Below are 26,272 nucleotides of genomic sequence, written 5' to 3'. Positions count from 1 at the left end.
ATGATAGGTTGTGGTTAATATTTGAACAAATCTTTGCTTGTGTTATCTCTTAGTTCCTCAAAACCTATTAAAGATGATTTTTTTTACTTATATCTCTTACTGTCAATGGGCTTCAAACTTCACTTAGCAGTATATCATGAAAATGTACTTTGCTTTTTACTTAGCAATTTTACTGGTCTTATTGGTAAATAATTGGATACTTTTGGTTCTTAGGTCTGAATCGATTGCTCAGTAATGGCTCCTATGAAGCTGCATTTCCTCTTCATGAGGTATTTTTCTCTTTTTCTTTCTTTTTTTGAAGAGATGCTTCCCACAAAATTAATACTTAATTGTGTAAATATTCTCAATCTTACTAATATTATTATCTTTTACATCCTACAGCTTCCTCTGGCATTTACTAATCCTTTTTTTTTCTTGAAAAAAAAAAATGCTTTTTTTTAAAAAAAGAGGAGTAAGAAAAGTTGTTTTGGATTTGGTTTGGAAAAAGTATTTGGATGTGATAAATCAGTATGTTGTCAAAAGGAAAAATATCATGTTGTGGTTTTCTCTTTGAAATTCTCCACTTTATACCCTTTGACCAGAACACCAGTTATCATAACACCAGTTTCTTAGGAAGAATAATCTCAAATCTCACTGTGGGCAGAGGAAATATTCCTTCTAATGTCATGTTTAGCTTTTGATGCACAAGTATGGAATTTGCATAAATCGTGCTATCCATACCACTAGTGAAAGAGATTTCTTAGGTATTCTTTGTTGTTGTTGTTGTTCATTAATATCCAGGTCTATATTTTAGGGAAGTTACAGAAGCAAGAATTCAATAAAAACCCATGGGGCAGAAAACCACAGACACCTGCTCTATGAGTGCTGGGCTTCCTGGGGAGTCTGGTATAAATACCAGCCACTGGATCTTGTGAGGTAAAACTTCTCTGCTTTTAATATGCTGAATTATAGGTCATGTGGGCATAGATTATCTTCTCACAAAACCATGCATGTTTGTTTTTAATTTCCACATATACAATAAGATATCAATGTCACAGTATAAACAACTTATCTTTACAATATTTTTAAATTATTTGTTCATGGTTGTCAAGTCTACTGTTCTCCATCAGCATTTCTTGTTTGTGAAAGTGCTGTTGAGCAACATCAGGGTTTTAGTTTAATTTGGTTTGTGAGTGTAGTCCATCAGATATCTGGAAGGTTTTCTAAGTATGAGAATAAACAAGGTTGGACACACAATTGTACTGGGTTTTGGTAGCAGCCTACTTAAGTAGTCCAAGTATGATGTTTAACATTTTGTAAGATCCTCCAGCTTTTCATCAGACAGTAACATGCAAAGATTTTTCCACAACTGTCTTACAAGAGAAAATAAGCAAAGTAGTAGACCCCTTATCTGCGGTCATGGGTGTCCTGTGGTGGTTCAGAGTAGGTGCCAATCCAAGGAGGAGAGGGGCAAGGAGAGCTGCAGGGCTCTGTCTGTTCACAGCAGCATGAGTCTCAGCAGCCATCAGGCTCAGCAGGATTCAAAGCTGCAGCCTCAAACCAGTCTTGCCGTTAGCTTCCTAGAGTGCACTGTTGGCTGCTATGAATTCGCTGAAGGAGGAGTGATAGAAAAGAGGAGTAATCCCTTTTTTGTTTCTCTTCATGGATACTAGGTCCCTCACATTTCTCTAGCTCCTGCCACAGCTTCCCTATCTACTGCCTCAGGAACTCACATGTCTAGTGATATGGGGATTTTTACTTGAAGAGCTGACAACGCCAGCAAGACCTGTTGTTAATTTCACTTGGAATTATCTCAGTAAGCATAGATTAATCAAAAGCTTTTTTTTAGTACCAGTTGTGCAGCAGAAGCAATTTTGTATGGTACTGTTTGTTGTTTTTTCTTTTTCCCCCAGAACAACAATGTTGGGTGTGCTTGAAGGGTGTAGTGTTGTCATCTGTACAAAAGGAGTGAATGGCTGTTAATTCCTCACAGACATCTGGCCAGAACTCACTGCTGCTAGCTGATATTCCCTTTTAATATATGTTTATAGAAAAGCTAAGGAGTAGGTTAGTTGTAGGTAACAAAACATAAAATCTCATTAATAGATATGATATTTCCACCTTAAAGTCAAGTTTCACTGTGGTAAGTGAAACTGTCCATACATACATCGATACTATTTTGTTTTCTTTAGCTGTTAAAATGAAGGCTCACATCTCTGTTGTTGTTAATTTGGTGCCTTCCAGATTTCATTTATTCTCATCAGCTGGCTGTTATTGGAGATACTAGTCACTAGAGATGAATGAGAAAAAGTCATTTAAGGGTAATTGCACGATTCTGCTTTCACTCCGCTTTGAAACACACAGCAATATGAAGGTGCAGACTCAGCACAATTGCAAAGGCACCATTATGAATCAGGATGTGGCAGTGTGATTTTAATTACACTTCTGTTGGAGCTTAGTATCCATAGTTACTTAACAAGAATAATTTAAGATCCTTAGAACTGATGGTAATTGGAAAAAGGCAGGACTTTTTATATTTATATGCTCAGGGATGACATACATCAATGAAAATAGTTGCAGTAATTCCTAAAGGAGTTGGATCATTTCCTTCACACTTCTTTGCATAACTGCTGTCCCTAGACTTTCCACAGATGATTCCTACTGCTGCTTGTACATGCCACTTACAGGACAAGAAAGGGTGGGAAAAAGCTATATTTATAAATTCATTATAAAGCTACCTAAATGAATCTGAAAGCAAAAATAATGCCTGAATAACATGCACTTAGTACATTAAATGAATTGATTGCAACCTAACTTCTTTTCAAACCCCCATCAAGCCTTCCTCCCCACCACATTGCTCTAGATATTACAGAGAGCATTATATATCCAAAACATGTTAGAAAACTCTAGTTCCTTCACAACTTGTTTCAGTGGTGTAAAAATTTCTGTATTAGATTTCATTCTGACCTGCAAAAAGATTAATGAAGATAGATATATTTTTAGCTTGAGACCAGACTTTTCTATATTTTAACTCCATGACTTTCTTCTAGGCATCTTGAAAGAAACAAACAAAAAAAAACTATATAATGAAGGTCAGTAAACACAGAAGAATCCAATACACATTTTGTGGGTTTGAAATCAGGTTTTGTAGTTTACTAAATTTCAAAAATGTACCTTAATGATAAATACTGAAATTGACATCTTGACCCAATCTGTGGCAGATCTTCCACTGGAATGGGGTAAAGAGAGAGACAATTTGATGCTAAGATAGGTTGTATTGGAGAGCTCATAAACATTGGCATAAAACCAAGAAACTGAGATTTCCTTTTTTTTTCTTTTTTTTTTTTTTCTGATTTTTTTTTCTTTTTTTTTCCTTTTTTTTCCTTTTTTTTTTTTGCTTTTTTTTTTTTTTTATTCTAATGATACAATATATATGAGCATAGTAGCAATGGGTTATTCTATTAGGTGCTTGGTCGTGATTTTATTTCTCTGCTTTTATGGTTTTATGTAGAGGAAAAATTCTGTGGGAGAACCATAAAAGATACACAACTTTTTTTTTTTTCTATTATGATTAACAGCCTGAAAAATTAAATGCTAATGAGACAGCAAAATTAACAAACATGCAAATGTCATCAAGGCTGTAAAAACGCAAAGAGTCCTACAGTGAGCAGGGTGATAACAGGTGAAATTCAGGTATAAATAATGCACACAGGTACACCCTAAAAAAGAGAAGAAAAAAATCCCTGGAAGTCTTTATATACATTGCTGAGTTTTATGTAAAGTGCCACCATCCAGGTAAGAGAACTGCCACCACTTCGGAGAGATCTATGAAATTTATTTTCAGTATATACTTACTGAAAAAAAAAAAAGAAAAAAAAAAAGAAAAAAAAAAAAAGAAAAAAAAAAAAAAAAGAAAAAAAAAAGACCTTGCTCACTATATATGGTACAAAATGAGTGGCAAAGGATTTTCTAAGCTACCTCCTCCTGAGGATATTAAGTGTCCAGCTGAACCCAATTATGGGTTGGAATACACATGGAACTGCTCTGAAAGTGGTACCTGGGAAGGTCTCCAAAGACCGTATTATTGTCATAGTTTGTTTCTACAGCACTTTACCTAGTAGGATCTAAGCAGAGAATTATAGAAAAAAAAAAATGGTACCTACAGATTCAGAGGAAATGAAATACTACCTTGATCCTGATGTTGGTTATAGTAGCCTGTGGAATACCTGTTGTGAAGCAAAGGGTGATGGTGGAATATTGAAACTGTTCATAATTAAGCCAATAGGCACAAAAGTAAAAGTCTACATGCAGCACTTATTTTTAAAACCAGGTTCATAAATGGCCTCAGAAGAAGGAAACGTGCCTTTTCCTTTCATTGCAGATATTTGGGGCAACATTCATCCCTGAATGCAGGGAATGAAATACAAAGATAAATCTTGATGAATGTTAGGTTTACTTTGAACGTGGTTCTGTCATGGAGAAAATAGGTCCATAAATATTAATCGGAAGAAAGCTTAAAATATGAGCTTTCTTTTTCAGTGGAGCAGACACAACTTTATATCCTGTGTGTCAGACAAAGAATTAGGCCAAAAGGTTCACTAACTCTCCTAAGTCAGGGCTCAAAAAGCAGTTTCCAGTTTGTCTTTTTACTACCAGACCTGCTGCCCTTGTCAGAACTGAGTATGTTATTGTTAGCTTTCCACCTCTTTAGCCCCAAAATTAGTTTGTCTGTTGAATGACAGAAATAAAAAAAAATAAAAAAATAAATAAAAAAAACCACACACACAAAAAAAAACATGACAATATTTGGCCTCTGATGCAATGTTGGTAAACTCAACTGATAATAAACAGTGTAGGTCAGTCTTCCTATCATCCAGCAAAGCGTGAGCTGGACTCTGACGGATATTTCTAATGCTGGAGAATCTTGACATTCATTTGAAAACTGATGATTTTGTCTATTCCAGACTAAGTGTTTCTTTCTCTTCCCCATTGCCTCCAGTCCCAAAGCACATTGTGGGGTTCTTCCTGACCTTGAAAGTTCTACGAAAAAAAAAATGTGTTCTGGTAGCATAAAGGAGCCAGTAATGCTAGCTCACTTCACTCTGTTTCCGGAGAGATCAGAAGTTTCATCATTAGTGTAAATGAGGGTTTTTATCAGCAGATGTTCTCCAATTCACTTGACATGCACTTTTAAGTTGTCCATGAAGTCTCTGAAGTGCAAGAATAACATTTTACCTATTTTACCTCATTCTTTAAAACTATTATTGCAAATAATCTCTTAAAATTTCCATTGTATCCATGCTCATTACATACTGATTTGTAAAGCATTCTAATCTGATCAGAAGCCTACTGTGCACATGATACCCAAACACAGGACAATGCATGCAGACTGCTCCTATGCTGCTAACTCCAGCAGGTTTTTTACATGCTGGATGTGTTCATTGATACATAGAGTGTGATTGTGTTTGGGAAGAGGAAAAATACCAATGAATATGTCACAAATAGGAAGTTCCTGATCACATTGCTGTTAGTTTTTAGACAATATGGCTAACAGGTTAGTATTGATTTGGACTATTTCCCTCAAATCAGTGTAAGATGAAACATAAAGATAATTTCTTTACATCACTTGCACTCTTCTCTCCACCTGTACTACAGTCATGAGATTAATTTTCCAGGAACTGAGATAAGAAAAGAAATAAACAAGTGAAAATAAACTTGATTGGAGAATAACCTCTGGTTAATTAATTTCTTAGAAATAATTTGGACTCAAGTCTTTTTTCTTCTGTAATACCAATTTCAATGTTGAAACTGATTTCAATGAAATTACTTGGGAAATAGAGTTACACAGCTCAAAAACAAATTCATCAGTTTCCCAGACATAAAGAACTATTTTTCTAATGTTCTCAGTGTTTCCTCTCCAATGTCTCTAGTAATTTCATCATGAACTGTGGTTAGTGAATATTTAAATTCATTTTAGAAATGGGCACATTCCTCAGTGTGGATAGAGAAGCCTAATTGCAGTCTTTTTCTGTAGGAAGGTCTGGGTCTGCTCATCACGTATAATAGACAAATTTGTTTTCTATTAACAAGAATGATTAAGCAGATTTATTCTAATTGACAGGTAATTTCTCTGTATTGTATTTTAAAACAGACGATACTTTGGTGAGAAAATTGGGCTGTACTTTGCCTGGTTAGGCTGGTACACGGGGATGCTCTTCCCAGCTGCCTTCATTGGATTGTTCGTGTTTTTGTATGGAGTCACCACTTTGAGCCACTGCCAAGTCAGGTAATGTGGGCAGAAATTACAGCTTTGGGATATTATGAATAATGTAAGAGCTCTTAGTATGAATTGTCAATTATTTAATTTTGAATTGTTGAATGAATACTCAGGAAAAGACTCTTTGGTACTCGTAAGATGCCCAGTTTTGAGCTTCCCTTGTTTTGTGTTCCTAAACTGGAATGGGAGGCAATGTTTCCAGCACATTTCCAGTTCTGGATGGTGTTGGCCTCTCAGCATAAAGTGGAAAACGTAGAGCTTGGGCTCCTTCACTGCTGTCATAACAGACCAGGTGAAGAGTAGGGAATTTTCACTCTCTTCAAGGCCGTTTCCAAAGGTCCACCTCAGGGAGGCATTTTTCAGACAAAGAACCCCCTCAGTCTTCTGCTGAGTGCCCCACCTCTGTTTTATTGCCCACTTAAAACAATCCTTGAGAGAATCCTTGAGTCAAACTTACCTGTGCTCATTCTCACCCTTGTCCAGCTGAAGGTCACTTCTGACTTAATGAGAAGCTAGAAATGGTAAAGAGCTACTGTTGAGTTGGCCTTGAAGAACTGTTCCTTGCAGCTATGACTACAAATGCTAAAGTCTTGGACAGTGAACAAATCTTAATTACGCACATACAGTTTTGTGCATCTTGGCTTCAGTTACAGAAAGAACCAATATTGTTCAATAAGTAACTGACTTTTATTAGTGAAACCTATCAATGAAACCTATGACTGATTGTTGTGCATCAAACTATTAACTTTTATCTTCTTGATTTTTCCAGTAAAGAAGTCTGTCAAGCTACAGATATCATAATGTGTCCTATATGTGATAAATACTGTCCCTTCATGAGGTTGTCAGACAGCTGTGTTTATGCCAAGGTACATAAAATATTCAAGTAGAAATGTTTTCCTGGTAATAGAATTCCCTTCACCTTTTGCATTTGTCTTTAGTGAGCTTGGGTAGATAAAATCTTCAAAGGACAGATCAAATTCAGCCAATGTTAACATCCATTGTCTTTTACAAGGACTCAGTTTGGGCTGTAAAACACTTGAATGCAATTTGCACTTACAGATTCAGCAATCCCAGAGGTCACATCCTAGATGCATGTGCTACGGTGTCCTTGGCATCAACTTTTATCTTATGATCCATCCTTTGTAAGTGGCTCCATAAAATGAATGCTTTGGGTCTGAAATTATGCTCATGCTTACTGTTGGCAGGGGTGAGTTCCGGGCCAGGCTGGTGACTAGTCAATTGATATGGAGTTCATTGACAAGTGCATGTCATACATCAAGGGAAAGTTTTCAGTCCTCAGGATTGTCAGGCCAGCTGCACTCATGATTGTGCTAATTTTACTAGGGGAAAATAGAAAATAAAGCCATATTATCATAAATTGATCAGATTGTTAATATCCCCATCAGGTAACACACCTTTTTGACAATGGAGCTACTGTCTTTTTTGCTGTTTTCATGGCAGTGTGGGGTAAGTTTTTGTTTTAATATGAGTGACTGCAGAATGCTTTTCATAAACCTTGTGATGCAACATAGGTCTTTGTAATTTCCAGCACACGTTTTTAGACACTGAGGAAAAAAATATAGGCTTGCTTATTTTCTATTTTTGCACAAGGAATATGGAAATGATTGAAATCATTTTTTAATGTTTTAATCATTTTAATTAAAAAAAAAAAAAAAAGTATGCAACATACAGTGTCTGTGCAGGTAGAACAATATTGTGTGTTTTTGGGGCCTGCTAATACTTAGGGCTTCTCTTAGTTTAGGAAAGCCCAGTTTACTGTCTGCACTTAAATGTATTAATGTATTGTTTTATCTTCCCTGCAGAAAGGCAGTAAAGCTTAAACACGTTTGAGCTGGTTGTTATCAAAGCAAAAATCTGATGAAATAAATCGAAAATTAGTTGAATGATAAACTGATCCATAATTGGTCTAACTGTTGTGATGGAGGCGGAATTTTGCCAATAGGACAGTTCTGGTTTTGGCTCAACTATTTTGCCTACTGTAGCCTTGTAAGCAGAATTGAAGAGAAGAAACAGTAATTTCTGGCAACACATAAAGTCTTTCAAACATGCCCTGAGCATGCCAAGATGTTTTGCTGCTACTATACTGTCTTGAGAAAAGGTTAACATCTTTAGAAAATGGCTTAATGAGGTGCTCCAATGGCTTCCATCTCACAACTCCAGGTACTTGAGATATCCTGACCTTGTCATTGTTTTCCAGTTCTTATTCACATCTTAAACTGCTAGGGAAAGGTGTCAAATTAATTTTTATAATCTCCATTTTAATCTGTGAATCTCCTTACTGAACTGCAAGAGAGATCCAAAAGACAGTGCCAGAGCCAACAAGAGAAGATACATGTAAATTAGTTTAGTGGTCTCTCTTAGCTCCTTCCTCCAAAACTATGCTTTTGTGTAAGTCTACTAATTTAATTAAGTCATATTCTAATCAAGCCTATTCATGACATTTCATGTAATATTGATGCTATTAAAATATCACAAGTTATATTGAGGGAAAAACCCACAGAATGTACAGATTTTTTGTTTCTCCTTGGTATTTCCAGCTTTGTTTTAGAGCTCCACTAGAGCTCTAACATCACCAAAACATCACCAAAAATTTCTAAGTCAAGCCTTAAAGAAATTTTGAGGGGCATACCTAGCTTTTCCAACCTCTTTCTCTATATGCTCATGGAAGATGAGAGTTTCCAAGACAGGGACTTTCATCTCAGATAGGAAAATTGACAGGTTAGCAGAATACCACTGTTTCTAATTGTTGGTGTGTCTTTGGAGTGAAGATTTTTGCACCACTGTTTTTGTTCTTCCTTAGTAGTAACACTGCTTCCTGGAAACAACTGTGCACCTATGTCTTAGCAATGTTCATAAATAGGGAAAAAGCAGCTCTAGGGAAGGGAAGTCCCTTACTCAGGTAGCCATGCCTGCTGTCTCCCATGTCTTGGAGAAGGCTGGGCCAGCTGAGCATGCTTCGTTGAGCAGGCTTTCTCTCTCTCCTAGCTCTAGTTGATAGAAGCTGCACCCCACTTGGGTCAGCTTCTCCTTCTTCTCTCTTCTTAGGTATCACTGTCAGACTACAAGCCCCAGTGCCCTTGGGGGTTGTCTTCCCACCAGCCTGTCAGGTCTGGGGATTGCACTGCCCATCCATGCATCTCCAGCACCTAAACACACAGGGAAGAAAGTAAAAAATACAATAAAAGTTGTCCTATGTGTATTTTGGCTAATGGAGAAGAGACTATAGGACAGTGGCTAGGACAAGGACTTTCTCCCCCACTTTTGTTAGATTACACTGTGCTTGTGAGCTTACCACCCAGAGGGATGTAGAGGCAGCAACAGGAAGAAGGGTGTGGGTATAGGGTGATGGTCTGGGGAATGGTCCAATGCTATGGCTCCACCCAAAATCTAGTCCCTTGAGTAACACTTGGCTGAGACAACAGTGAGATTATGGAGATATTCTCAATACAGTTAGGGCTATATCTACATTAGAATAAGGAAAACAACACTCCTCAGTGATTTTATTGTCCTGTGTTTATGAGTTGGCTGACCTCCTGTCTTAAATAGATTCTCAATCTGCAGTAAGCCTACTGGCAGCTGCAGGTGTTACCATCATTTCAGTAAATCATAGGAGAAGACAAGAAGCAATGATAGCATTTTGATCATGGAAATAATTTTTCTGTCAGAGTGAAGCAACTGGCAAGCAGGTGACAAATTGGCTAAGAAAAGTTCAGCCTTCTAGATGATCCAGTTTGACAGAGAGTGACATACAAAATGATGATGGCAGTGCCACTGCCTTATTATCCAAAGAACCTTTTCTCACTGTCTTTAAATACATTGGTATTTCTCATTGGTACTTCTCATTGGTATCCCATCCTGAGGGAGAAGTCTCAGCCATTTGCATGGGGGTTTCAGAAACCAGGCATGGTTGGGCTTTCTTTGAAGAAAAAGTTGGTTTTCTTCCTTTTATTCTAAAGTCATCTTTAGTTGATGGACAAAGCAGGCTGCCTGCTTGCTTTATAAATAAAAATAAAATGCATTTCCAAATGATGAAACAACTGCTGTGGTTAGCCTAGGGAGAGAAATCACCATCACAAACATCACACCCCACAAGTGGGCTGCTTGAGTAGTGTAGGAGCAAAGAGCCTGGCTGTAGTACTCTGAAGCACAGGTACCCATCTTTTGTAATGTTTCTTTGTGAAGAAAGTCCCATCAAAGTAAGTCTTGAATTGCCAAGTGCACCAGGAAGTACTGGATGAGAAACACACTTTTCATCAAAAAAATATTTTGACCCACCACTTCACTTGTTGTATTTCTACCTCATTTAAGCAAAGTACCATATAAGAAGTGAAAGTAAATCATATAATAGGGAAAAAAATACACTTACTAAAGTATATACATAGGAAACAATAAGTCCCTATAATCACTAATACTCTTTTTCTTGGTGGACAGATTGCCATTGATGCTCAAAGTTTCACCTCAGAAACTACAGAATAATATTCCTTTTGAGAATCTATAGTCTTAATAATGTTTTCCAGATGCTCAAAGCTTTCAGAATGAGGGAAGCAATAGTAGGTTTTGTGTTTCTGTGCTACAGGGAACCACATACACTTTGCCCTTTATGTATGCCTTGAGATATGTCAAGCTTGACAAACCCATAGGTCCAGTTTCTAGGAAAGACTCATTCTCTATTTTTTCTATCCAAACTGGATTCATAGCAAAGACAGAGTATGAGAGAAACATGTTCATTCCAAGTACGTTGTCATTTAAAGTGTAGAAAGAAGTAATTCTTGAAAGAAAGAAAGAAAGAAAGAAAGAAAGAAAGAAAGAAAGAAAGAAAGAAAGAAAGAAAGAAAGAAAGAGGAAAAAAAAAAAAAAAAAAAAAAGGTAAATCATTTGACTTCCACTATACTGTTGTAAAGCCAGACAAAAGTAGTTTTTGTTTTTCCAGTTGGAAGAAGCTTTTGCTTATCTAGTACTGGAAAAAAACAGTGCAAAGATGTCACTGTCTAGACATTGCCTGAAGCTCAACAGCAAAGTTCAACTAGAAAGTCCAACTATTTATCATTTCTAATGCTTTGCTAGAGACACAGTGGACTGATGTTGGTTTATTCCTCTTCCTCTGCATATCTTTGGAGGACTATGGGATGCAAGAAAAGTCCTTTTTATAATCTCTTCTTGTCTATCTACAAGCTTGTTTCCTTTGATGAAGGAGATAACATTAGAACACTTGCTGAAAGGCAAATCGGGAGAGGAAAAAAGGCCTTACATGAAAAATTTAACACTTTTTTTCCAAGCAATAAGAAATGCCAACATAAAACATTTTTCTAAATATATCAGCTGGTCTAATAAAAGATACTACATTCCTAAAAACCCTGCCTCTAGCATAAAACATTCACATTGATGTGCTCTCTGAGGAGACAGAATTTAAGGAGGTCCTTTAGCAGTAGTATTGGCATGCTGAACATATTCTAAAGGTGAGAAGAGATATATTAAAAGGTGTTCTTAAATACAGTAGGGAAAGAATTTCTGAAAGAAAGTCAGGACTAAGCTATTTGCTGCAAAAGGCCATTTGCATTACTAGAGAAGATCATAACTTGGTTCAAAAGCATCAGAGGAGGTGATATTAAGAGAGATGTTTATTCGAGTGGATGCTGAAGTTTGAGTTGCAAGGCTGATCTCTAAAGACCAAAAATAATATACAAAAAAAAAAAAAAAAAAAAAAAAAAACCTGATAACCTGGGAGTTAAGGCCAATGAGAAATTCAAAATTCCAAGCAGGATTTTTGGAGAATTATTAGCATCTGGTTTAAATATACCAGTTGGAAAATAGGAGGACAGTAAGTACAACTGTGTCATGTTACACTGTCAAAGTCAGAAAAGAATGCTGAACTGTGATAGAGGCTATTAGTGGTTACTTCAAAAGAAGCAGAGAAATTTCAAAATGCAATACTTTTGAGAAGACATCAGTAGTACAGTGAATCAATCAAAGATGATTATTTATAGCACATTTTATAATATCTAGCAAGGGAAAAGTGCATATGACCTGGATAGAGGGAAGTGTGGTACAGCAAAAGCAAGAACAGAGCTGTAGAGATCATCCTACTTTATACTTAATGATTGGAAAACAGCTTTCTATAGAAGCTTCAGGAGCTGCACATACTAACTCTGACAGGTGCTAAATATTCTAAATATAGTGTGAATAGAATCCTCACTACAGGTGAGTGAAAAACAAGAAAAAAAGTAAGTATAATTTGTCATAGATTTATCTGAGAGGTTCAGGCCTGTGTAGTCATACACCCACTTAAGTTCTGCTTCCAGATGCTTTTTGGTATGGAAGCAGAGTGGGGGTAGTCAATCAGATTTGTTTCTCCCAGAACTCCAAAAAGGGCAGGGCTACTTGCTTAGCCTGTATAAAATAAATCAGCATGAGCTGATAGGAGAGAAGAAGCTCCAGCAGAAGACAAGTCAAGGAATGAACCAATGTGGTGGTTCAGCAGCAGCAGCAGCAGAGCCTCATTAGCACTTAGTAGTTTTGTTGATCCCAACCTGTTGATCCAACACTGCAATTATTGTAAAAATTCATAGCCATTATCTATGTCTATGATACAGACATCAGGAGATCAGGAGATTAAATGTCTCCCTTAATTATATTAAAGTAGCCGGTTACCTGCAGTAACAAGACTACAGCTTTCAGAATGAGGATGGCATGATATATGAAAATGTCTTCAAACCAAAAAACTACCTCCTTAAATGTGCTTTTTGATCTTACCTGATCTGCTTGCAGCGTTCATTTTCTAAGCATATCTTAGCTGCACTGACTGATACATTAAACTATAATAATTCTTCCTGGCTAAAAAATTCACCAAACTTATTTCAGTGCTTAGCATGTCATTATCAATATGCTGCAGTAAAGCAGATGGTCCATTAAGGAGACCCTTTTAGGATTGGATGTGGGACATATTGCCATGCTATCATGATGCTGTTACAGCAGATACTGTCCTAGTTCATGAAGAAAAAGGTTTATGTTCTTCATGGTTATCAGTCAGATGCTTTTCACTGAGCAGTAAATGCAAGAGCTAAACCTCACAGTGGGAGCTTATATATTCTTTTAACAAAATAAATTTTAAAAAGTCTAACCATAAATAGTCGTTCAGTATTAATCTCCAGAATATGAATGTATGATTGGATGACTGAAAGCTTCCGTGGTTGTTCTTTCCATTACAAAATGGAAGCAGTCATGTACAAGCATATTACAGCATCTTGAACTCTGTCATTAAATGCTATTCAGCACAGAATGTTTAATTGTCAGCTGTGTGACACACTACATATACACAATCATGTAGGGTAAAAGATATCATCTGGGTTAGCAAAGCGTAAGACAATATTCCATTTTCTTCAGTAGTAGTCAGCAGATTTGCACATTCACCTGAATAGGCTTCCCCTGGATTCCATTTCCTGTGTATTTTAAATCATCTTCAAAGAAGGAAAGTTACTTCTTAATCTACAGTAGCCTCTGTAAACATTTAGCTTCATCAGAAGTCTGCTGTGTTTAGTAATGATGACTCACAGGAACAATTTTATTTTTTTGAGAGTCTTCCCTTGGTTGGTTAGAAATTAAACATTTTCATTTAGCACTAAGTGAACTCTCTAAAGCCTCAATCATACTTGACACAAGCAGAGTAATCCTTAGAAAGCAATACATTTTGAAAGCAGTTTTGATCATCAGCCTGATTTCCTGTTTAAAAGAACCCTTTTATGCAAAGAGATGAAAATAATGCAACAGCTTCATTCAGCAGTTCTGTGATAGTACTTAACATTTTCTAGTCTTAATGACAATTCTTTGTGGTTTTGTTTTTGTTTTTGTTTTTCTGTTTGCTTCAGCTACTGTTTTTCTGGAGTTTTGGAAAAGAAGGCGAGCAGTAATTGCTTATGACTGGGACTTGATAGACTGGGAAGAAGAAGAGGTTTGTATTTAAAAAATGTATTCTCTAATAATTAATACAAAAAAGATTTGGTTAAAAATATAAGAACATTTTTCTTTTGGATTTATTTTTAATTCATTCTTCAAAACTTCATAAACTAGAAAATAAGCATTTTTTTCCTTAGATGTTTCCTCCAGAATGTGAAGAAACTTTCCCCAGGGCAAACCAGCCTCTCTTTTACACTTCTGTAAATCCAAACTGATGGAGATAAACCAATTCAATGCACTTAATTCATTCCCTGTGGGCAGAAGAAATCCCTTTAAGTATCAAACAGTGAAAAGCAGTCTTAACCATTTCCCATGGTGGTTACTAGAAAGGAACACCGTGCTCTTGGGACTGAGAACTGATGTCTGAGGGGAACTAGCAGGTTTTATTGTGCAGGAGAAAAGCAAGGTTCTGTGGGTGTGGCAGGAAAAGTGTTCCTTGAGTGGGATTTGGATGTACAGGTGTCCACTGTTTTCTTTCCTTACTCTGCGGAGACTGTACTGAAGTTCATGGAGGGACTGTAAGAGACTGCTGGACTGCTATGAATACAGTTGAACTTCTATATTGTTGCCTCCATGGAAAAAAAAAATATAAGTATATTTTTCACTAGTCTTGCCAGCAGAGAAACAGACTTCTGAGTTATGTGCTTTTTCTCTGTGAGGCAATGTAGTTCACTGAGGCCATGACATGGTAAAATTGCTCATTTGCTGGTAGGATGTTTTTTGTGTTTGTGAGTTTTTGTTTTAATTTGGTTTGTCTGTTTGTTTTGTTGGTTTGTTTGTTTGTTTGTTCATTTGTTTTTTTGAAATGTTTAATGACTAAGAAAATAAGGCAAGAACCTGAAGTGAAATAACTTACACAACTAGATACTGGCTTCTTTATATCAACAAGACTATCAGTATTTGTGCACATATGCTGCCAAGTCTCAGCCACTTCAGGACTTTTCTGGTATATGTAGAGAACACTGATCTACCTCTCCTGAGATTAGCAGCCTGCTCTTGCCAATGCTGATGAGTAACAGAGAGAGGACACTGAGACAGTCCTGCCTGAGCTTCAGATATTGATCACCATTGAACTGCAGTGATCTTGTCCCTCTTGGCAAAAAGGCCACTGCTGCTGCTGGCAGGTAGAGCAGAATACAGATATATCAAACTTTAAGTCAGGACAGGATTACAGTTCAGTTTCCCACAAGGAGAAGAAACCTTTGGACTGAAAAAATACACCACCAAGTCATTTATTTTTTTCCCTGGGAAGACTGGTCTGGCAGGCAGACAGTCATGGAATGGGATGCTATATGTCTGCACCTTTTGCCATTTAAGATTCCTGGAATTGGGATTTATGCAGATTTATAAAGCCATCTATCCAAATTTTCCTTTTTTATAGCCAGTTTATTTACAAATACTGGATTCCCTAGTAAAGTTATCTTTAGGTGATGCCTTGCTTTTCCTTTTCTTTTTCATTTCTCCTTTTCTTTTTTCTTTTCTTTTTTTCTTTTTTTCTTTTTTTTTCATTTTTCTTTTTCCTTTTTTCTTTTTTTTTTTTTTTTTTTTTTTTTTTTTATTTCCTGTAATAATAGTACTAAGCAATATGTGGTAAGGCTCGGAAGAGCCTTTTTCTTAGGAGTGAGCACCACAGGTCCAAGCCCATTCAGGACCAGTCCTTATTCTGTTTCCCTCTCCTCTTCGTGCACATGCCCACTGCTTTACTTGCAACCTTGCTGCTGCCACTGAAGGTTCTTGTCCTCTTGCAGAGGCTGGAGGAAAGTTTTCCTATGTAAGACTTGCTCTCTGATTTCTAAAAGCAGTAACATGTCTATGTCTTAGGGAAAAAAAAAAAAAAAAGGCAGCCATCCCATCAGCTGGAATAACTGAAAAGACAGAAGGTAAGCAATAGAGTTTGATTTTTTCTCTTCCGGTCATAAAGACTGTCCAAGCTTCTTGTAGTTGAAACTATCCTCTTAGAAATGTGATGCATTTATTTTATGATGTTGGTCAAATAACATTATTTTTGATAAGACACGTTTGTGTCCCACTGACATATTATTTCAGTCTGGCCTGCAGAATAGCATATGCATATCTGTGATTTTCAGAGGACACCTGATCCCTCTGGATGGTCAGCTGGTCCTTTTTTCTCACACCAGGCTTTTACCAGTGAGGTCTGTCAACAAGGCCATAATCATGTATCTTGGGGCACTGTTGAGTGTACCTGCGCCACAGTTATTCACTGAGCCATTCTGGAGGGAGCTTTTTCGGTCTCTACAGCAGGAAGCAGAAGCCTTTCAGAAGCAGTGTGCCAGATGGTACTTTCTCTCCTGAGTTAGAGGTTAAACATGCCAATAAGAACTCAATTGGCTGCTTCTCGAAGATTTATGTGACCAGACATCAGAGCATCAGTATCCAGTTGTCATTTGAGACATCACCTCCTCCCTTCTGCTTTGTTCAACGTGCAGGGGGGGTCCCAGAGGTGGGAGCTGCTTGCCTCCCAGAGGTGTCTTCTCTGGAGATACTATAGCTGCCAGTGCCAAACACTGCTGCACAACACAAAAAGGTTCCTGCTTTCAGGTCAGCTCTACTGATCACTGACTTATCTCCTAGAAGTATCAGATAATGCATTTTTCTTTTTCCACCGGGCTCTTTGCTGGACATTGACCCCAACACAGTCACAGATTTGGAGGCACGTGTCCCCAGGTGAAGAAGCGCTGAGTTTATTTCCCTTTTCTGTAGTTCAAAGTCCACCTTCACTTTGCAATTGCCTTCAGCTGCAAGCAGGATGACCTGAAAACCATGGCCTTCACAAAGGAGACTTAGTTCCATGGGTGGCTCTGCTGTCATTGTCCCAGTGATCAAGATTCAGACTTTGGTGGGGTTTTTTTGTTAATCCCCTTTCTACATCTGGGATAAACAGGACAATATATACTTGGAGTAGGAAAGATTGGATTTATACAAGAATTCACTTGTTGAAGAACTCAGAAACCTCCTGAAAAAAAAAGGATATATTGCAGAAAGAAATCTAGAGTAGCTCTTCTGCAGAAAGGTCTGGTCTAAGGCAGTACACATTAGTCCATATTTGATATTCCAGAAACCAGAACGGTTTCTTCTGTGGAAAAAAAAAAAAAAAAAGAGTGAGAGAGAGAGAATTTGAATGATGCATGGTTGAGAAGAAGGGAAGAAGAACAGCCTGTTTTATTGATAAATGTCTGCAGATTGAAAAAGATGCATCATGTGGAGTTGATCATGATGTTGTATATGTCAGTGATATGTCAGTGAAACTTTGTCTCCATAAGATGAAATGTTACTCCTAAAAATGCTTCTTTCTAATAAAATCTCTGACAATTAGATTTCTTCTCTTCATTCCATTCAGTTAGCACTGGACAAACTGAGCCAACTTCTTTTATTAGCTATTTCACAGAAATCAATTAAACAGCCCTAATTACCATTCTAAGTCACAAGCTTCTATTAATGAAAATTGTTGTTTTTATTAACATTAGCTGCCATCTCTAGCTTTTGCTTCCTTCAATTTTCATTGTCAAATTGAAAAATGTTCTGCTACAATGGGAAATTTGCTAATTCCTAACAACAATAGACTGAAATAGAAAAAAAAAATATCAAGCAATTAAGATGACAGGAAGGAGAATTCAAATTGTTCATGTACATGACCTTCTGAATGCCTGACCACTTTAGCTTTTCGCCAAAGGAGGGCATGCCACAGACCCTGGAGTGTCTGGGTCCCTCAGTATGGGGACATGGGCACAATGTATACTGCCTCCTTCAGCCCTGCATATCTGTATTTATTTTCCTTGTAAATGAGATGCAAGGTGGGAAACGTCGACAGTAACAGGGTCTTGCCTGGGGTGTGCAACAAGAAACCAACTGCACTGTGTTCCTGGACTCTGAGATATGGTTTCTGTCACTATTTGCAGTGCACTCTTCCTTTTCTTCAGTGTCATTTTGTATATTGTTAATGTGAGGCAGATATAGAACTGTCTGCTTCCTTCTCAAAGCTGTGCTCAACATTGCTGAGTGTCATTAAACAAGTATGAAGGTTCATGCCAGAGTTTCAGTTCTGTGTGGAGATTTATCTCTAAAAATAGCATTTGCATTTGCATTATCTGAATTGACTGGAGATTGTAGAAGATACCTAGATTTATGGACAGGTGTGTACAGTAAGAAAGCTTCCTTATAGCGCAGATCGTAAAATGTAATCAGGCCTTGGCTTAGAGAGGGCTGCAGAAAAGAAAGGCTTTCTTGCGTATTGCTCAGTGGGTCAGCTGGCAGAGCCCTTCCACAATCTGCAGAGCTCAATTCTCGAGTGCCCTGCTTCAATGCCATCACACTCTGTCCTTTTGGATGTCCCTGGGCACATGGTAATATTACTTGTATTGTTTCTCCTGCTAGATTCTCATCTTCTCAACAGCCTTCTGCCCTGATATGGCAGAAACAATGTGAGCAGGACAGAATAAGAGCAAGGTAGTACCCTGCCTCCACAGAAACATGCTTTGCCTTTGTGTATACCCCAAATAAGTGTTGCTCTGCCAAGGTTCAGATGCTTATTTCCTGTGTGCCATGTTGCATTCTCACTTTCTTTTTTTTTTTTTTTTTACACGTGCAAAATTTTGTCTGTGTTTAATCATAGGGAAAAGATATATTAGCTTGTCTAGCTCAGCCACTAGCTAATGTAGTGCTAGTTCCCTCAAGCACATAGTTAGACAAACATTGCAGCCAAGCATGCATGACTCTCATCTTTATTTAAATAGCATGTTACCAGGTTGCTGTTTGAATTTGGAAATTAAGGGTATTGAGAAAGTGCCTTCAAAACTTCTGACTGAGATTGAGACTTTTTTTACTTTTCCCAGAGGAATTTTATTAAAAGGATGTAGGATTTTAGGATATCTTGTTTTTATTCATATTTTAAAGTCTTGCATGAGCAACTACCATTCGCTAGTTTCAATGTAGCTATATAAGGTCTGCTCATTTCTAAGCTTTTAGAATGATTAACCTATAGCCATAATCAATAACTTTCAGTCAGGAAAAGTTCAATTAAGAGCAGCTGAAGTGTTGGAAGTGAATGAAATCGGTGCGTTGGGCTCTTAACTGTTACAACAAAATGCACAGCAGAGACCTGGCAGAAAAACTGCAAAGGCAGTCGAGAGGTGCCTCTGTGCTTCCTCATAGCCAGCTGTACGATGAGCCAGTTCTCCAGCATGTACCAGAGCACTGTAACACTCGATTTAATGTGTATGGTCTGTCAGCAGCTGTCAGAGTCCATCCCAGCAGCCTGTTGCTTGCTCTCATCTCTGGCAGCATCCCTGATGTCAGGCTTGGGAGAGGTGGCCCAGGACAAGCCAGGACAGGCTGGTGGCGGTGAACCTGCTGGATGGCAAGGCAGGGGGGGGAGCTGTACTGCAGCTGAAAACTATGCAGTGTCAGCTGAACCCTGTCTTCTAACATGGCTGTAAACAGATGTAACCAAGTCGCAGTCTAAAAAATCCCCAGGTTTCATTTTGGAAGAGAGTATTACAGCAAAGCAGGACTTAAAATTTCTGCTGCTGAAAGCTGCTCCTGCTATTGGTATTGTCCAAGCTAAAAAGGAATTTAACTATAACAGTTTTAGTTTTTTAATAAAACTAAAAAGTTATGCTGGATGGCATGGCCTCTCTAAATAATGAAAGTCTTCTGCTGCTGTTACCTAACTGCTGAGCAAACAGCAATTGGGTTTGGAAAATGAAGCAGCCTCCCGTCATCATTGTAAAGTTCCAGTATCAATAGGATAATGCTAGTCTGGAAAGCCCTGTGATAGCAATTTTGAAATGACATGGCTTGCAGTCATATAGTTTGAAAAGGTATTGTTTAGATAAGTAGTCAATCGGGGAGTTTACTAAATGATTCCAATATGGTTTTATGGATATAGTGATGCATTCGAGTCTTCATGACAGATAGCTGATTTCCCAGCTCAGCTTTTATAGTATCTGTGCCAGCTACTGAATTCCAAGGTATAATTCTCATTAACAGTGATCTGAAAAAATGATCTGAAGTCAGAATCTTTCCTAGCTGTACTGTACATGAACGTTGTCTGTCTGTTCTCTAGGAGGAAATACGCCCGCAGTTTGAAGCCAAGTACTCCAAGAAAGAGCGAATGAACCCCATATCCGGGAAGCCAGAGCCTTATCAAGCATTTGCAGATAAATGCAGCAGACTCATTGTTTCTGCATCTGGAATATTTTTTATGGTTTGAGAACTTTTATTTCTTTTCCTGTTTAAAATAATACAAAGTAACATTATCTCTGATGAGAGAGCATGGAGATACTGGATATGACTGAAAGAGCAATAAGCTCTTTCATGTCTACTGCTGACTGAAAATCTGTACAGAGCAAATATCCCAAGTTTCTGTTAAGTCCCACACTAGTTTACTCTTTGCTGAGTCTCACAGTTAGTTAAATCTTTCCTTCAAGGTCCAGATTCAGGAGTACTGCTAGGGCTATATGCATAGGCAATGTGTAACTATACAAGTGCTGGAGTAGTGACATTATCAGATTTAGGAACCAACTTCAGCTGACTGAATTTCCTTACCCTCCCCATGTAGATAGTGCAGAGTGATGGAGAGGTGCCATGGGGGAGTCAGTTGTTCACTCTACAGAGAACTTAGCTTAGGTGCCTAAAGTGCTTAAAGATCTATTTTTTTCAGTGTACTGCAGAGGTAAGAAAAGAGGGCTTTTATTCCTAGTGCAATTGAAATAGAGAAATTGAAGTTCCTTGTCTAAAATATGGCCTCTCTCCCCCTTCCAAACTACAAATCTGTATGCATCAGTGGAGTCTCAGTGAAGTCTCTCCTAACAGAGCAGCAAGCATTTCTGCTAAAATGCTCCCTATCCCCTAACTTTTCTGAATCTGTTATTCACTAGTATTCACATGACAGCAGTAGCAGTAGGATTATCTTGAAAACACAGTTGTCATCAACTTGGACATTTACTACTGCTTTTCCAGGTGTATTTCTGTATTTTGTATTTTTGTATATGTGTATATATATATATACTTTTTTCTTTTTTTGAAAAAAAAAAATGAAAATTTCGCCCTTTGAAAAGACATTCATTAATCTTCTTGGCTTAGTGGTAGATCTTACTCAAACTGCTAGAGAGAGTAGCCTTGTCCTGAATTTCATGCTCTACAAATTGTCTCCGTAATAGTCCTTGAAACAAGACAAGGATTGTTTTCACTGAAGATACTTTTTAATGTTGGCATAGCATGGGCTTCCAATTAGAAAAATAATGATATTTCCCCTTTTATGTAAAAAATATCCATTAAAAAGAATAGTTTTAAGCACAGGAGATGCGTTTACCAAAACTTCAAGTTAGAGCTTTTCTCAAAATCTCACAGCATTGACTCACAGTGCAGTTATAAATACAGCTTCAACTGGATCAGTGCTTCCATGTTACCAAAGGAAAGGGGTCCTTCTTCTTGGCTCTGTGCAGGGAATCCAGAAGCAATCCTCTAACTCGGTAACTCTGCAATGTTTCTATGTGCTGCCAGTGTGGTAGCAAATAATCTAATAAACTGCCCCTTCACATTCACACACACCTAACTTTTTTTGTTCTTCTGCACTGTGATTATGTCAAACAGTGTTGTCACTAATAACATATGAAAACAGCTTGATTAGCACTTAATATTTTCAAAATCATTGTTCCCATTCAATTACCTTAGATATGTGTTGGTTTTGACAGGTTTAAGTCGTTTTTGCATAACTTCAGTATGCATCTAGCTTTTGGAAGTACTATCTGTCTTCTACTGAAGAAACTCTCCCTGTCTAATAAGATAGCTAACGGGTACTGTGTCAGCATTTGTATGAGATGCGTCACCCATACTAATTCCCAACTGTTTGTCCTTTAGGTGGTTTGCTAAACTGTGACATAAATTGGTCACGATGGAAAACAGTTGTCATTTAGTGCTCAACTGTTGCATATGGAACATCAAGTGATTTAACAGGCTGGCTCAGCTGCATGGCTCTCACATTATAAGTGTCACATTTGCTGAAAGACTCATCAGAGAAGAAATTACCAGGGCAATTGAATTTGTTACCTTCCCCAGGCAGAATCTTTCCAGAACTGCAACAAGAAACAGCTTGCAAGAGGAGCTTGCTAGGGTTGCTGCTGAGACAGTGCTTACAAATGGAGACATTTTTTCCTGCAAGTGTGAAGCACAAATTGCACCCCAGATACAGCATCATCACACTAGGACATTGGTTTGAGAATAGCCTTTGTACATTGTCAAACATACATGTAAGACAAATTCCCAGTTCCCAGAGCTGGCAATACTGTTTTCCACATGAATGCTGTGGAGCAGATACATTAGTCAAGAAAATGCTTAAAATGAAAAATTATTTTAATATGACTTTATAGGCATTTTGCATTATGGAAATAAAAAGGAATCCACAATAAGAGGAATATTCAAGTTGAAACTTTTCTCTAGAACCAAAGTTGATGTGTATTTCAAGCCTTTCTTTTCATTGGTATGGTTTTCAGTTTCAAAAAAAAAAAGTTTACACCTGTTCTATCTCTCTTTTTTTTGTTTTGTTTTGTTTTGTTTTCCTCCTTCAGATATGTGTGGTGATTGCTGCTGTTTTTGGCATTGTTATTTACCGTGTTGTGACTGTCAGCACTTTTGCTGCCTTTAAGTGGGCTTTAATCAGGAATAACTCTCAGGTTGCAACTACAGGGACTGCAGTGTGCATCAACTTTTGCATTATCATGCTACTGAATGTGGTGAGTAGAAGTCATACATTCAAAGAGAGTCACCAGATTGGTAGATATCTCAGCCTGCAGAGTACTGAATACTTTCAAATCCTGACTTCAGCAGAAACGGAGGTTACATGATGCCTTGCTAAGCTGGACATGACAATTTTGTTCATGGACATGTCAACACTTATGTGAAGTACAATTCTGAAACCAATACATTAAGTAAAGCATATTTGATTGTTCTAAAAAAAAAAAAAAATGTTTTAAGAAGACATATCCATGCTTCTGTTTTATCCTTTGCCTCATTTTTTTTTTTTCCTTTTTCATGTTTGCAGGTTTCAGCCTGTTTAATCAATATCCTTGTTTTTAATAAGTGTTTGGTTGTTCTTTTTTAAATACGTTGACCAAGTGTAGCTCTTATTTGAACTAATTTATGTTATTTCAGCTTCAGTTTTCATGTTAGCACCAGTCAGGATGTGCATGTACAGAATGTACAGATACAATGCCCATATGCAGAAGGGGTGAAAGCTTCATGAGGCTTGAGCAGACATGACTTGTTCCATGAGCTGCTTATGGCCTTTTCAAGGTGACAGCAGCAGAGATGTGATCTAGGTGCATTTGGGGGGAAGGGGTTGCTCACTGGCTGAGGTTAGCCTACTGTGAACATGTGAAATGGTTTGGAACTGGGCTTGGGCATTTCCAGGTAGCAACAGTCCCAGTAATAGAATTTACCATAGACTAAATAGGGAAAAAGTTTCATCCTCCCATCAAGATGCAGATATTGCTGTGGTAGCAATGTGCCTTCTGTTAATTGATCTTGGCAAGAAATGTATGGCCTTTTACTCTCAGATAAGTGTGTTTTGTTAACTGTCATTATAAGACTGCATTTTAAGGGAGAGGAGGAATCAGCCTACAAATCATCCAGGTACTGGAGTATCTCTGCCCACTCAATGGCAAGAGTCTTCTGTCAAAAGCATGTTAGGCTTTGCTTCAGAACATATGCTGACTTACCTGGGAAATTTATAGAGGAATTACAAGATGTTATTTCAGGCCTGCATGTTTACAAGGACTGGCTTGGAGATTATTTTCATATCTGTGCAATACTGAAGCATTTCCATCATCTAAAAAATAATTCAAACAGCCCATTTTTTATAGAGCAGTAGGTTCCAAGAAGCGTTGTGGCAGGGCTTCACTTCTCCCTTGTCATAGGCAAGACTGGATTGGCAATTAGAACAGTCTATCAAGAATTGTTGACTATGTTTCCCCTAGGGTGGGACAATAGGCTGAGAAAGGGCAGAAAGAAGAGGTGGAAGCTGTTAATTCTCTTTGAATTTGTACTGAGGGCTCTCTTCTTCTATGCTGTTTTTGATTTATTGTTTGTTATCTGCAGCTTTGGGGGATTTTCTTTAATCTACATAGAGCACACAATAAGCATAGAAGAAATAAAAAGAAAACTATATATATCTATGTCAGTACAGCATCTGTTTCCAAGTCCTCAATATAAGCCATTGTATATGCAGTGAAGCAGCAACAAAGCAATATTGCGCAAACAAAAATACTTGGTTCTCAAAGAGTTCTACAGCTTAGAGAAATTTTTAAAATATTGAGGGATGGCTTGAGGTTGCCTTTTGAGAAACTGTTTTATTTCCCAAAATATATCAAATTAATAGAGCACTGCAAAGATGGATTCCTTAAGCTTTGTGCACATTGCCATGCAATAGGCACCATATCCTTAGAACTGAATATCACTCATGGAAACAAAAGATCCCCAAAATATGAAACTGCATTAGCTGCATTAGTCAGAGGAGTTACAAACATTAAACCTCACTTCCTATGATGGATAAATGTAGTTTACTGAAGGACAGTAGTGCAGTTTCTTTTGAAAAAAAAAAAAATCTCTTTTTTCCCATCAGCAATCAGGTAGTTGAATTGTGTACAAACTGTGACTCAAGAAAAACAGAAGTAGAGAAAGCTAAGACAGTATAATAAAACCAGAATGGACCAAGACATATATAACAGTAGGGAATTCTCTACTAGGAAGCCTGGAAAACAGCTGGTGATTCTAATACAAGCTGACAACCTCTCTAATCATCAGGGGAAAGGTACAGAGCACAAGCAAGTTCTAGACTACATGCTCTGAGAGCTAGGTAAATACACTGATGCATCATCCATCATGACAGAATGATCTGACCTACAAGCGTAAGATCACCCAGACAGTCATGCTGCCTGACCTGGGAACAATCATTGGCTTTACTTAGGTTAATAAAAGCTCTTAATTCCAGTGACACTGTACATAGAAAATATGAACTACATAATCCTTGAGGAGATCCCTTCGGATGAGTAGTGATAAACTGCGGTAGCAGGTAATCTGGTCCAAATGCTGTTAAGAGAAGCTCTAGTGCAGTCTTACTGTTCCACGAGGAACAGCAACAACATACAGGTTTGATACCCACATCCACAGAGCGATGTACATTTATAAAATAGCCTACTCCCTGCTGGGTTCAAGATATAAACCATCCAGACATTTAGCACTTTTGCAGTTGCCCTTAGGAGATGCTTTTAAACCTAGAAGAAACCATCTTTTTCATTACTTGAATCAAAACGTTTTACACCAAAGACAGCAAAAATCTGTTCATAGCAAGAAGTGGTTGTTAACACAGATGAGATAATTCAGGATAACTTCAGACCTTACGCAGTCAGTTTAATCTATAAATTGTACTTACTTCAATTTAAGTAACAATGGTTTATAGGAATAAGTGCAAATGAAAAGAAACATTGTTTATATGCAATTTAGAAATAATTAAGTACTTGAGCCTGAAATATGAGGAATTTTTTACCCCTGTATGCATCAGTGAGAATTAAGGACATTTAGCATTTTGTGGGAGCAGACCATAGCCTCATTTGAAGCAAATGGAAATGGTTGTATTAATTTACATTAATAATGATGGTGGTGGTGGTATGCTTTACAGGTTCAAAAGCTGTTTGCAAACAATAACGGTGGAAACACTCCAAGTTAGTTTTCATGAGTTTTATTAAGTTAGCAATTTCACAGAGAATTGGAGATCTTGGTACATGCTAATCTCAGCAAGTGCCATTTAGGATTTAGAACAGCGTCACTGACACAGGGTAAGATATGTGTCTGGAGGTAGGGATTATGAAAGGCTTTCTCTGAAGAACCTTGACTCCCCAGTGACTTCATTCCTTTCAGCACCAGAAAGAAAGAGAAAAAGAAAACAAAAGGAAAAAGAAAAAGGGGGGAAAAAAGACAGAAAAACAAAAAGGCACCAGAAAACTGCATCCCAGAGCACAGAGTGGTTTTCTT

The 26,272-nt window shown here is 37.6% G+C and overlaps 1 protein-coding gene across 5 annotated transcripts in view; it reads left to right on the top strand.

Moving 5' to 3' along the window:
• Window positions 1–26,272, top strand: part of ANO4 (anoctamin 4) — a 194,013-nt gene that overhangs the window by 139,275 nt on the left and 28,466 nt on the right. For all 5 annotated transcript variants that reach the window (XM_032180573.1, XM_032180583.1, XM_032180590.1 and 2 more), the window contains 8 exons: window positions 214–269; window positions 794–915; window positions 6,131–6,265; window positions 7,026–7,122; window positions 7,663–7,723; window positions 14,140–14,222; window positions 20,310–20,450; window positions 22,813–22,977. In XM_032180573.1, coding sequence (XP_032036464.1) covers window positions 214–269; window positions 794–915; window positions 6,131–6,265; window positions 7,026–7,122; window positions 7,663–7,723; window positions 14,140–14,222; window positions 20,310–20,450; window positions 22,813–22,977 — 860 coding nt within the window. The remainder of the gene's footprint in view (window positions 1–213; window positions 270–793; window positions 916–6,130; window positions 6,266–7,025; window positions 7,123–7,662; window positions 7,724–14,139; window positions 14,223–20,309; window positions 20,451–22,812; window positions 22,978–26,272) is intronic.

Source organism: Aythya fuligula, chromosome 1 (assembly GCF_009819795.1).
Source record: "Aythya fuligula isolate bAytFul2 chromosome 1, bAytFul2.pri, whole genome shotgun sequence".
Taxonomy (NCBI): Eukaryota; Metazoa; Chordata; class Aves; order Anseriformes; family Anatidae; genus Aythya; species Aythya fuligula.
Note: the sequence above shows the minus strand (reverse complement) of the source record. Positions and strands in the feature narration are given on the sequence as shown.